At 38.1% G+C, this 14096-nt stretch overlaps 2 protein-coding genes across 4 annotated transcripts in view; both read right to left on the reverse strand.

Moving 5' to 3' along the window:
* Positions 1-3451, reverse strand: part of fam13b (family with sequence similarity 13 member B) — a 53867-nt gene extending 50416 nt beyond the window's left edge. For 2 of the 3 annotated variants that reach the window (XM_058649149.1, XM_058649147.1), the window contains exon 1: positions 3177-3451. The gene's annotated coding sequence lies outside the window, so the exon portion shown is untranslated. The remainder of the gene's footprint in view (positions 1-3176) is intronic. The other variant, XM_058649148.1, reaches the window with a different exon arrangement.
* Positions 3452-4954: 1503 nt separating this feature from the next.
* On the reverse strand, positions 4955-13589 carry cxcl14 (chemokine (C-X-C motif) ligand 14). Its single transcript, XM_058650482.1, has 4 exons — positions 13204-13589; positions 11503-11608; positions 7715-7828; positions 4955-7044 (listed from the first exon to the last, which is right to left on the reverse strand). Exons 1-4 carry the CDS (start codon positions 13265-13267, stop codon positions 7029-7031), a joined length of 300 nt encoding a protein of 99 aa, XP_058506465.1. The 5' UTR covers positions 13268-13589; the 3' UTR covers positions 4955-7028.
* Between the last annotated feature and the right edge of the window lie 507 nt (positions 13590-14096).

A 14096-nucleotide genomic window follows, 5' to 3' on the forward strand; every position in this document is an offset into this window, starting at 1 on the left:
ATTTAATCAAACCTATGTTAACTGTATTATGAGCCATAGATTCCATTCCCCCTGACATGAAACACAACTGAATGCCATATGAACCTAAAATGATATCAAAATGCCAGAAAATACCAATTGAAAGTAAAGGAAGAGCAAACTTTATTCTAGGTAAACAATGACTCGGGCATCTACTGTAAGCATCTCAGGTAGAACTAGTCAATTAATATGTCAATAAATAAAAAAACTGGTCAATAAAACTTTCAATGATGGATTGATTAAAAGGACAATCTTAGAAAGATCTTCCAAACAGCCAACCATCATGAGTGTTTTTTTGTTTGTTTTAACAATTCAAAAAGAAATCATTAAAAATATTTTCCAACATTTTATTGGACCAAAAAAATAACCGATTAATTAAGAAAACAACTGACAACGGACTAATCTATGATAAAAATAATCATAATCAGCCTAGTGTCAAACCCAGATGACTTCATCCTAACCAGCAGCTCAGAACAGGACCTCTGCTGCTACTTTTAAAGCTGTGACCTTTTTGGTTTACATTTGGTACAGAAGTCTGGCAAGGGGAAAATTAGGCTGCAGCTTGTCGATATGAAGACTTTGCAGTCCAATTTCATATCTTTATGTCTGCTTTCACAGATGAAGAATGAAATACACGCCACAACATCTGTTTCAGGGCACTTCAGTGGATTAGAAGCCTGACAAATCAATTAATTTCTTTGAAATTACATATAATATTGACAAATGCACTACTGCTCAATGATTCACTGTATTTTCTGCGAGGACCAAATGTAGTCAGAGAATAGAAAAATAATAATTATAGCTTTCTAAGCAGAAATGACAAAGAAACATGTTCAGTACCTTAAATATTTTAGCAAACTAATGGACCATCTCTATTTAGATGATCTTTGGGCCAGGTCAGTAACATAACGTGCATTACTGCCTTCAGCCCTACACCAGGAGACAATACTCTAGCTTTCCACAGCACATTACATACAAATATATCTATTACACAAGTACTCCTTATATTCACTACACTGAATACATTTAAAATGTTGTCTCTTGTGATTATCTTATCTTTGACAAAAAAAGATATGTGTACTTAAATTATTAATTTTTTCAAAAAGCAAATGACATGACAAAATGTGTGAACATAAGAGGACTGGGATTAGTCACAAAAACTTTGGCAAATCTGTGGCAGTATGGGTCCAACTTTAGAGAGATTTGGACCCAATCTGGTTTAACTTGGCCCATATCCACAGTATCTAAAACAACCAGTCACTGACCTGGCAAAAACAATCCCACACTGCAGGAAGCTGTGTGGTTATGACACTGCTTTTGCTGTGTACATGCATTTTTCCTTCCATTAAACACAAACTCTTATCTCACACTGCAGGGGGCTGAACCGTTATGAATCGTTATGTGCATAGAGGAGATCACATGAAGGACCACAGGTTCATCTTAGATGCCCTTGATAATGGACGTTTGACATAAACCTATAAATGTAAGCTATACATGTTATATCAACAGTCACAATCAAAATATTTGAATACAAATTACATTAATGTAGTATTTAGTAACAGCAGCCCTGCACTGGATTAAAATTAATCAACTCAACTGAACATCCCACTGCTTTGTTGTTGGAGGCAACTCAACTCGACCTTTACTCCAGTCTGTCTATAGAAATAGCTGCCGTCTCTTACACAATAATGAAGCTGTTCCGCTCACACAGGTTAAAATTTACTGAGCTATAGAACACATTTTGCACAATGTGATAAGAGTTGACATCGTGTGTATTTTGTAAAGTAGCTGCAGATCAAACATAACTTGTTTAGAGTGCTTCAGCTGTAAAACAATTAAAGCTTCAACAATAAAACTCCCCATAACACCTCAACTCAACTCCCAACGCCCTGAGGTCAAAAACAGGCCAAAGAAAATATTAATGTTAAAATAAAAGCACATAGCAATCACTTACATTAAAAAAGACTGGGATTGACACACTTTTTTTCAGAGAGAGACTGAGGACTGTTTGTCTGCTCCCAAATAGCCATTGGGTAGTCAAATGAATTTCTGACATGTAAGAAATTTGGGTGGCTTCCAAACAAGCTCTCTCAAAATTGAAGCAGAGCTGCGACACGGTTCCTCAAGATCTGAATCTTTTCTTTCACTATGTCATTGTTTATAGTGAGAAGAGCACGTTAACTAGCGTGTTGTTAATGAGAGAACCAGAGATTCTGTATGTCACAATGACTCCTTCACTTAAGGCGCACAGGCACCATATGGAGAGACCAATCCGTCTTAATTCGGGGCAATAACCGGATGCGATTACACGACATAAAAAAGATTTCAGTGAGCTCAGACATACAAGTCAGCATTCCTATCATATTAATCGCGTTTCTCAACAACTTATTGCGCATACAACATTTATATATCAGGAACAGGGCATTTAAAAACAGCTTAATGGTTGTAATCGTTATGACACAAAACACTAGAACATTCCAGCACAGGCACTTTACTGTAACCGAGCAATAAGCATCAGCCCCAGTGACAAAGCTTCCGAATGTTATCGGAAAGCGAAACTACCCCAGCTACCGTTCAACAGAATAAGGAACTACAGATACCCGAAACACAGGATATAAAATATGTGTCTATGGGCGATTACCGTTGAATCGTCCCTTGCAGCTCACAGTATTGCTAATGAACCAATAATATGTACAACTACTTACTCAACACAGGAACGTCAACAAAGCCGACACAAGATACACGTATCTTTCAGCTTTGTTCACGTCAACCGAAAAAAGCAAGACTATTTAATTAATTATGGTAGTTTTTTTTTTCTTGTTCCGTCTTCGAGTTAGCTTTGCGGAGGAGCCACAGATGTGATGGAACCAACCGTTAGCCATTAGCTCCTAATCAACACCAAAAAAAAAGCCACAACGGATGATTTACACCTGGTTATAACCCTCTAACTCAGAACAGACACACACAGCTGATAAGCTCTCACATGTAGAATTAATAAAAGCGACAAAGCAAGTGATGAATATAGACAACACAGAGCGCCTGACACAGTTAGCTTAGCTGGTTAACATTAGCTGCTGTGATGCTGAGTGTACCGGGGGAAGCGCTGTTAGCATGGGGAAGCTAATGAGTCGCTCCGGGTGTAGCAGCAGTTACCTTACCAGGTCAAAACAAACAGGAACGCGGAGCAAGACGCATTAATTTCTTCTTCGGTTTTTTGAAGCCGATGTCCGGACAACTTCGACAGGATTAAAGCTGGAGGTGTAGAAATGTCGTCGGGAACATTGCAAACAGTCGAAATTAGTGCTGTTCCTGGGTTTTTTTCTTCCCTTCTTTTGCTCGGACTGAGTCGGGTGCCTGTTTGCAGGTCGTCGCTGATCAAATCGGTCTACACAGACACATACACACACACCCTCCGAGGACGAACCTGCCAAAAACTGACCCCACCTCTCACAGTAAGAACACAGCGGGAGACAGCTGCCAAATACTGACCCCGCCTTGCTGGAGAAGAGAGCAGATACACAGACAGAAAACTTGCAACATACAGAGATAATTATTGATTTGTTTTCTTTCTTTCTTTCTTTCTTTTATCTCTGGTGAAAACACATCAACAAGTTTCACTTGCTACAGGTTACAAAGTTTATTTACTTAACCCTATTTTTTAATGTTCCACTTAGTTTTACACATATTGCCTGATTGAAGCCTACATTCAAATATGTACATTACCGAAATTAAGTCTCAATCACCATAAAATAGTCATACAAAATCTTGAGCACAATGATTTGTAATTACCATAGTTGGCCATAGTTGAGAAGATGGATTTTTACATAAAAACAAACTCATTATTTCCACAAGAATGACAAAGTGAGGCTCAATTTAATAGACATGCAAGTATGTTTCAATTATCTTGGTAGATGGGAGAATATTTCTACACCACCTGCAATACCGATTGGGCCCAACCAGTGAGCTGCAACCTATATTTTGGGATGCACTGAACCTCCCCCGATTTTTTATACCTGCATCACCACCACCAATCCAATCATTTCTTGCTTGGGCCCAAACCCACATTCCCCCTATAATTTGATCAATATCTGTCCTTTTTCTCTTTGAGTAATGCTTCTGCTTACAAACAGAAAGAAACGCGCCTCAAACATGGCACTAACAACGAAGCATTGGTAGCATAAGAGTCTATTGTTTTTCTGTAAAGGTCACCCAAATATTTAGTCACATTTGAAATATATTAGTACCACGGTTCTCAAACGGTGGTATGTGTACCTCCAGTGGTATGTGGGCGTCCTCTGGTGGTACTTGGAGGAAACACCGCTCTACTGTATATACCAGGGTATATAATAAAAAACTAATAATACTAATTATTATTATTATTATTATTATTATAATAATTATTACAGTCAGTTTATCTCTTGCTCCATCTCAATCTAGTTTCACTATACCAGTGTGTGACATATATTGATAATATATATTTAAAAAAAAAATATATATATATGCTCGGCCTATTTACACCACTGTATTTTAACGTTATTTAACGTACGTGATAATGGTGTTACTTCAAGAGCTCAATATTTTTTTCAGATTGTACCTGGTGGCACAATTTATAGCTAAACTGTTTTTTCCCCCCCTCGTTGTCATTGCAATTATGGAGAATTTGATTGTAAACTATAAATCTGACCCGAACCCCACATTTCTTTTATATATTTGTAACAGATACATAACAATTACTCCCTTCTGGAGTTGAACTGATATAAGTCAATGGGTATATGCCGCCACCTGGTGGACTGCTTCCCTCACAGCAACTATTTTGATAGTGAGTGCTGAGTCAGCGTTTATATTTTGTCTTTCTTGCCCTTTTCACATTTGCACTGACGCCCGTTTTGTTTCACTTTCAGTGGTGAACTCAAATTAATGGAGGACAAACATGAGCTGTTCTGCAGACACTTTATTGCTGTGTTTGTAGTTTAATAGTCAGTGGAACATCTAACTGTGTGTTTGGTGGACTAGTCCAGACATGCACCCTCCCAAGTATATGTCGTCAAACCAAGATTTAAATAAACAAAAAAGCAACAGCAACTATAATGCAGTGACACAACATACATGACACTATAAAGTCTTTAGGTGAATTCATTCTTTCTAACATATAGGCTGCACTGGTCCATTTACAAAATACTTCTTTGTATACATATATATATATTTATTTATATAAGATATAAAACAAGAGTAATGCACATTCTTTCAAATGCAAAGAAAATGTGATGTTTATATATGCCGTTATATTGTGTGTGTGTGTGTATTCTGTTTGGCGGCAAAAAGCAACAACCAAAAATCATAATTACAAAGTGTGTCCACAGTATACAGAATAATAACACAACTGACAGTAATGTTCAGGAGAGCTACAGATGGAGACATCACAGAAGAGCAGAGTATGAGGGCTGTACGAGACAGTGAAATGAGCACTAGCAGAAGAAATTAATACCCTTTATGTTGTTTTCAGCCAAATTGTATAATTTTCTTATTTTAAGTACAAAGTGTGTGCAATTGTCAAATCTTTATGACATAATAATACAGTTTATTGCCCATTACAAAGTTAACACATATAATGTTTTTGTATTTTTTTACTGTCAAAAAATAACAACAAAAAAAAACATGAAAAATAACAAATCCAACCATGAGTCAACTCCAGCAAACCAGTGATGTATCCAAAGCGTGAAATATGTCATTCCCCCTTGTTGTTCAAAAACTAAAAAACAGATGAACAAGCCACACCATTGCACCGATATGGTTATTTATTCCTATAAAATAGACAACGTATTTTGTTTAGGGCCATCATAAACACTTGGCAAAGAACCAAATGTAGGAAAATCCATGAGATAAACTTAGTATGTGTAGTTTGAACTATATAACAATATCATTATTTCTGACCTGTTTTAGAAGATTCTTACCTCTGCACGAGAAGTGAATGGAGTTTGGGACGTAAAGTAAAGCATTGCTGATTTGGATATTTTAATGGGATATTAGTTCACACAAACAACAATAGAAAATAATACCCTTTAGGGCTATTATAGCTTAATACAAAGGTTATAGAGATCATTTCTATTAGATGTTGCTTTATTGCACAATTCATTGAACCGGTGGAACTAAAAAAAACAACTATGAAAACTATAGAACATTTAAGAGATTTTCTCTCGTTGATGTAAACTGTAGATAATCTTACTTTGTTAGTGTTTTAATAATAATGTTTTCCTCCGATACACACACTGTAATGTATGAGGCAATGGCACATATGAACTATATGTATTTGTCATATCAACGGAAACTACACGATGCATGTTTAGTGACACTTTTCTTTTTCTCTTTTTTTACATATTACTGCAGAGTGGTGTGTTTGTTTGACACATATGAATAACGTGGACCAGAAAAACAGTGCACAGTGGTAGATCTCGCTCTGACCAAACAGTACAAACTCCTGCCTCCTCTCTCTACACACACACACACACACAGAAGAGCGACCTCTTAAACACAGGTAACCAGATCCTAAAGGTCGACATTGTATAGAAGTTTACACCTGTCATACTGAATACAAAAAGCAACAAAAACCCCAACGCTATCTGTCACAGGAAGGTTTGCTTTTTTTTTTATCATTTCTATCATGAAAGAAGCCTAAAAACCAGACGCAAAAGTCCCTTTAAATCATAGTTGAATGAACCTGCAACTGTGCGAACACAGATGGCAGTGGCTTGTACACTGTTTGACAAGTGTAATAACAGCTGTGAAGACTGGACTGGTGAGTGGCTGTACCTACAGTGATGGCCGACTAAAATGTGCCCAGCGGCTTTCATACAAACTAATGGAATCTCTTAATGCATTTGACAGATCTCAGGCGAAAGGGAAAGAGAAGTACAACAGGACTGTCGATTACATCGTGTACTTCAAAGACAGTCCTGGTGGTGGTTGTGTAGAGTTTGTCTTGTTTGATCCATGTGGGATGGGATACTGATGTTTTAAGCTTCATATACCCTGAGGAAGACACAAAAATAGAGTTATTTCTTTCAGTGATTTCACACACTCATCACATTTTCTTCCTCTACAAGAAGAAAACAGACATGCTCTACAAGTCAGAATCAAATGATAGCAGAGATCAGTAAAGAAAGGGCCACAAATTATCTCTCTACAATTGCAATTATCTTTTCAGAGTATATAAAGTATATAATTAACATATCGGTTCGTTACACATGGATATTTGATCGGACTGAGGTGAAGCCTCCTCACACCAGCTGGGATGTCTCCAGCTCTAGCAGTTTCCCTCTGTTTGCAGACTATGTGCTAAGCTAAGCTAGTCAGCTGCAGCCTGATAAAGCACATTTTCCAGGAATGATGAATTATTCCTTCAACAGCAGATGCTCATTTTATTTTATTTTATTTTTATTTTTATTTTTATTTTTATTTTTATTTTTATTTTTATTTTATACAGTAGCTTCTCTCCCCACAATACATGATTTGTGCATGGTCTTAAAATCTGTTTTATAATGTTTAATACAATAATAAGATATTCTGAAGAATGAACTAAGTACACCTCAAACACATGGTCAATAATCTCAACCACAGGCTACTTTAGGCCACATATAACTAATTTTTAATCTAACCTATCATCAGATTATGTGTATGAACATCAAGATTATTTTATTACCTGTGCTTGTCCTTCCAGATACGGAACCATTTGACCAGATTCTTGGTGCTCTGAAGTTTGGGATGAAGGCAATATTCCTGCCCTTTGAACCGAGACACATTCTCCATCGTCACACTGAAGAGAAGAACGAAGAACAAGAAGAAGACAATATTAAAATCACTGGAAGCTGAAAATGAATAAAATACGGCATACTGGAGCATAATTGAAGCAGAATTGTATTTCACAGGATAATTAAACTGAACATAGCAAGTCAATTTTTACCTCAATCTGAGTTTGATTTAAGATTATATCAGCTAACAGCCCATTTAGGATGATAACGAAACAACATATAAAGACCATGAATACACACTTGATTAGGTTAGTTATTTATCAATTTCTAAATGAATCCCAAACCATGTTGATAATCAAATAATCAAATTGAGTGTTTTTTTTTTTTTTTTTTTTAAATAACCAAAACAAGTTTTTTTCAGCTTCTTAAATGTGAATATTTTCTGGTTTCCTTTTCTCAAGAAAATCAGCGACAGATTGATCGATCATGAGAAAAGTCATTCGTTCAAGTCGTTCATTCGGCTGCATAATATGTCTGGACAGCTGGCTTTGACTTCAGTGGTTTGAGAGATAATCAACTCCAGGAGCCATTTGTGTGAAGTGAGGGAAGTAAAAATGCAGATTAAAGGCACTGAAAACCAGTCTGACTCATCTGAATAGGAACTGGTCAGGTTGTACCCTGGTTGACACATTTCCCTCCCCTAAATTTTAGCACTTATTCTTCGCCCGTGTCACCAGCATTTCCACAGTTGCCTCCACTGGGAGGCAGTTTCTTGGCAATGAAGCAATATTTTGAAAGTGCCACTGAAAAGATGTGACATCTAAGCTCACTGAATCACTGGGGCCTGTCTGTAACCTGCTACTTAAAGGCAACGGCAGAGATAGTCTGCCTGCATGTGGCGTATTCAGGCTGAAACTCTGAAATGTGGGAAAAAAACAATCACCATGCAATGGGGGGGGGCCTCTCCATCCAGTGACACACTCAAAGGCTCAGAGGAAAACACAAACGTTCAAAGAGTTGATTGGAGGAGAAAAGGCCTGACTCTCAATAAACATGTTGCCTGCAGTTGTTATAAGAATTAGATTAAAGTGTTTTGCGTCGTCTTTTAGAGCCCATTGAGTTGTCAGTAGGTTTGGCTGTTGAGGTTTAGTTGAGCAGATGCTTTGTTGTGGGCGAATTGAGCTTTGATTGTATGCTTGACAGATGCATGCCACTGGTCTCATATCAGCAAGGTTTAAAGGTCCAGTCTGTGTGTGTATAACTGCTTTAAGATAAAGACTGTTTGGCTTTCAGCCCAAACAGATAAAAGAGCCAGAGCGGAAGCTTCCTACGCAAAGGAAAGCTAACATTCTTTTTGGTACGCAAAGGCCATTATCGATAACTTAAGTGCTTGGGCAAAATGAGGGGTGAGTGGATGAGTCAATCTGCAGTCTGCAAGCTTATGTTTCAATTGTTTCACCAGGAAATCGCTCTCAGTTGTGTGTTTTCTCGTATTCTTTGAGCGTTGACGTGCACATGAGTGTGCGGAAATGATGAAATCTCTGCACACATGTGACATGAAAAGTATCACCTGGTCCATAGATGTCACTGATTTCTACATACTGGACCTTTAATGTGTACACATGGTGGCTTGTTGTTATCATTTGACCGGCAGCTGAAGTGCCACTGGCTGCCATGATTTGATGAGTACATCAACAATTAAATTACTTGACAGCATTCAGCTGCAGTTTTCTTTAGTATTTGCCCTTTTTTTATTTTATTTTTTTTTATTTTACTACTCCACTAAATGTCAAAAGAAAATACTGAAACATTGTGTAGTGGTCCGTACACTTGATTGATTGCATTTATTGCAGCTGCTAGTAGCTTTACAGGTTTAGACATAAAATAATGCTTTTTTTTTAAAAATCTGTCAATATCAACTACAATATGAAAAAGCATAGATAAAAGAAGATATCCCTCATAATCGGTGCATTTTAAGTCCACTTTTAAGATAATACTTGGGTGATACTTGGGTAACATCCGTTATTAATAAGTGTTCTTAATGGTATATTTATTTAAAAGTAAAGGGACTGAACGCAGCTTATTATAGGGTAGAAAAATGGGGATGGATAAGAAAAGACAGAAAAGCAGGTGAGATAGACAAACAAAAGCAAAAAACATGTAACAAAATGGATGTGTTATTGAAGTATAATGGAAACAACTGTGAATTTAAAAGTGGAACTGTAGAAACACGAGAGAAATATGGAGAGAGCAGGGACATTTCGTGGCTCTCAGCTTGTGTGTGCGTGTTTGTTGTTCGGGGTGGTCGTCCAGAATGCCAAACTGAGCGCCGTAAGCCAAACGGCCACAACAAAGGCTGGAGGGGGGACTCGCTCCCTCATTTCTCTCCCGCTCACTTTCTTTCTGTTGCTTTCCGGAGCCGACTGAGGCTCGTTTTTCACCAGGCACTAACAGCTGGTGGCCCCCATCTCATGCTAATAGAGTAGCCTTAACTAATAGCTTTGTAACATACACAACAGGCCTGAGGGTCAAAAAAAGACTAAATCAAATAAACTTCTCAGACTCAGTCTTTTTTTTAAGGGCATTCACACACACACACACACACACACACTCTCCCCAGTTAATCAATTAACTAATGGATAAAATGCATCTTAAATATCTTTATATCCAAATATATAGCATTTGTAAAAAAGTCGAAAACATATATTAATATACAGATATTTTAATGCTGGCGCTTTAAAGCATACCCCTTAATCCAAACCCTTAAATTTAATGTCTCACATATGTGGACTGTTTTGTCCCTGAGAGGGGATTGTGAAGGTGTAAACAGATTTATTCACCATGTCACATCCACACAATCTGTTTCTCTCACTTGGCTGCTGCTGCTGCTGTTGCCCAGGTTGTCATTTGTAATTTGCCAGCAGGTGGCAGCAGAGATTACACCTCTAACACAAATCTCACTCTGGGGATGCTGCCATAACAATCCCATCTGTTTTCCCCTCGAGTGACTTTGACGTGAAACGATGTACACATTCCACACTAAGATCACGTCAGGTCTCTTCTTTCTGGCTTTTGTTGAGACTTGATCACCAAACACTTAAAATTCTAATGTATAAATAAAAACATGCTTATTTATTAAACATTGCTGGTCATGACATTAAACATGTCATGACACTTATATGCATATATAAGTCATAAGGTTTGATATAGGGGGGGTAACAACTCTTGTATGTACGATGCTTTGTATGGAAGCTAAGATTACATATATATTAAAAAAAAAAAGGGTTTAAACTTACATTACAATGTCATGCAGCACATACTTGAAAGTTCTGGAAAGTTCTTGAGAGCTGTTTCCTTTCTAAGACACAGTTTTGCTCATAAATCGTCTCAGCCTCCCGGCTGCAGGTTGTAATTAAATCATCACACACTAAATACTCCAAAGTGTTTTCAGCACAGATGACAACAGTGTTGTGATAAAGCCCATAAAGCTGCCAGATATTTTTATGGTTTTTCTGGAGTCCAGTCACGGAACTGTATATCTGTCCAGAAGGAACAAATAGAGCTTGTCGAGCGCATGCACACACACACACACACACACACATTGGAGGGAAGAAGAAATGAAATACAGAGTGAGAGGAGAAAGAAGTAATGTGAAAAGATCAAGAGACAGATAAGGAGGAATACAAAAGAAGAGGCAAAAAGGGAGAGATAATGAAAAAAAAGGTCTCACAGTACTCACAATATCATCTTCTCTTGGCAGTATGGGTGTTTGGGTTTGATCTCCAGCTTCTGCACATCCTTGTATCTGATCTTTGGTCCTTTCCTGGTGCACCTGCACTTGTAGGCTGTTCAAATCAAAGCAGACACATGCCAATGATCATAAAGGCTATTACTCATCACAGAAAAACATGAATGGGAATCCCGTCTCAGACTGCCGGAGCCTGCTGTGAGCGGTGGAGACTGGAGCAACGATGGAACGCGACCACCTGGGAAATGAATTGTTTGACAGATTATCATAGTTGGTTTCGTAATTACTTCCTGCAGACCGATGGGGTGGGGGGGAGTTTGTTCTTTGTGATTTGACACCAAATTGGCTCTCATTCATTACTGAAATCCTGAGGTTTATCTACAATTTGCGCTGATGTGGAGGATTACCGGTGCTGGTGCTTACATTTGGTACCTCACTGCTAATGATACACAAGTTCTTCTCTGCTCTAGTGCATGCACTTTTACGTTTTTTGAAATGGAGTCAAGGGCAAATAGGCTAAATTTGAGTTCTGCATTAAAAAAATCTGGTTAATTGAAGTGGTTTTTGCTGCAGCCATGGAAAACCTACTGCACCACTGCGTTCATGTAAGACTTTGTTGTTTAGAGGATTTTTGCCATTACAAGCACACACACACACACACAGAGGCAGATGTTCAACTGAAGTAACATGCAGAGTGAGGTATCTCTACATTTCCATCAAACATATTCTGGTTCAGCAGTTTTTTTAAGCTGCAGATTGAACAGGAAATTAGTTTCGCTGGGTTGTGTGTGTGTGTGTGTGTGTGTGTGATGGGAGGTGATGACCTGCATGGTTCAAGGTTTTCCTTCATCCATCACCTGCTATCTGTCCTGACTGCCTATACCTCTAAATCTGTCACAAACCACGCAGTCGTGCCAGCACTCTGCACAAACACACCGGACAACAAAGAAACAATAAAAGCCTGTGCAACTGCCTAAAAAACACTTTATATACAGACAGAAACGGGTGTCATACTCACTGATTTCACTTGTTTAGTTTAACTCCAAACATTTGAGAAACAACATAGAAAATGAATATATGGTGATGAAGACAACTTTTTCAGCAAAAAGCTAAAAAGCTGTCCAAAAATTACATTACAACATATTTGATGGGTTTATTTCTCTTATAGTACTTATAACTCTTCCTGATATGAATCTTGACAGAAACAAAAGTCCTTCATTGCAATAGAAAATGCATTTGGCTCAGTCAGTTGTCACCAGTCCTTGGCTTTTAATGATTTCAGCTACAGTACATAATGGCCAGCTTCATCTGTGTTGTTACCAAACTTAACAACAACACCATAGCCTCATCGTCACCATGTTGTTTTAAGGAGTTTCTGGTGTCAAAATAAGTGTTTGTCATCAGATTAAAGGTAAAGTACATGCAGCTGGGGACAAGATTATAATTTCAAATTAAAAAAACATATATTTTTTTTATCAGAGACAACATGGAAGCAAATGCATCACTGAGGGCATTTGAAGGTATCTTTACCCATGATTCCTACCTTCCACATTTTGGAAATAAACAGTGGTGTTACACATAATTTTAACATTCTCGCAAACCAAAAGTTGATCAATACAGGCTATTGACCATAACATAACATCGTCCACTTATTTCTCATACATTTTAGTGCACACAAAAAGGGTAGTTTACCTTCTGCGCTCAGGAAGTACAAGGCCACCACGAACAACAGCAGCACCGCCGTGCACCGACGCATGTCGTCTAAAAAATAATAAAACAAAAGCAAAAACAAAAAGATGGAATCTTTTGCTTTCCAACCAGACTCTTAAAAAAATCCGAACTCTCCAAAAACGGTTTCTCTGTGCAGTGTAAATGCACAGAAATAACGAAAAAGTCTTCTGGCAGATGCAGCAAATATTATCCACTCGCAGTCAGTGTTGGATGAGAGAAGTGAAGGAGCGCAGAGAGAGTTTTCTGTTTTTGGAGCGCTGATTGTGCAACTCTGAGTCTGTGCGTCCTGCGCGCTTGGATGAATCTCTCTCTCCCTCTCTCTCGCTCTCTCTCACTGAGGCAGCAGCTCTTTTAAAAGCAGCCCGCTGTCCCCCTCTCATTAATATGCACGGCCAGACAGCGAATCAAACACTTGTGTCCAGCGAGGGAAAAGTGGAGAACGTGGAAAGAGCGAGGGGTAAGAGAGCGAGGGAGGGAGGGAGGGAGGGAGCGATGGAAAAACACAAAGTGCACATATTGTTCACTAAAATGAGGCTGGTATGTATGACGTCTGCTTTGTGGTTTATTTTAGGCTCCTGAGTGAGTGAATCTATAACTGACTGAGACATTTTTCCCAAAAATAAGGGGGAAATAAGACAACATTTACGCACAATATTTCAACGTAAGAACAACGTTTACGGTGTGATTTTGTAAGGTTATTTTTACATGTGCAGAGAAAAGGTTTTTAGTCCATATGGTGTTCTTTGGACTTACAGCAAATACCTTGTAACACTAGCAAAGTTAGGCTTTTCTTACATTTGAGGGCAGCAAAGAGAGCACTTCAGGTATCCACTGTAGTCTGTAAGTTTATTATA

Source organism: Solea solea, chromosome 14 (genome assembly GCF_958295425.1).
Source record: "Solea solea chromosome 14, fSolSol10.1, whole genome shotgun sequence".
NCBI lineage: Eukaryota > Metazoa > Chordata > Actinopteri > Pleuronectiformes > Soleidae > Solea > Solea solea.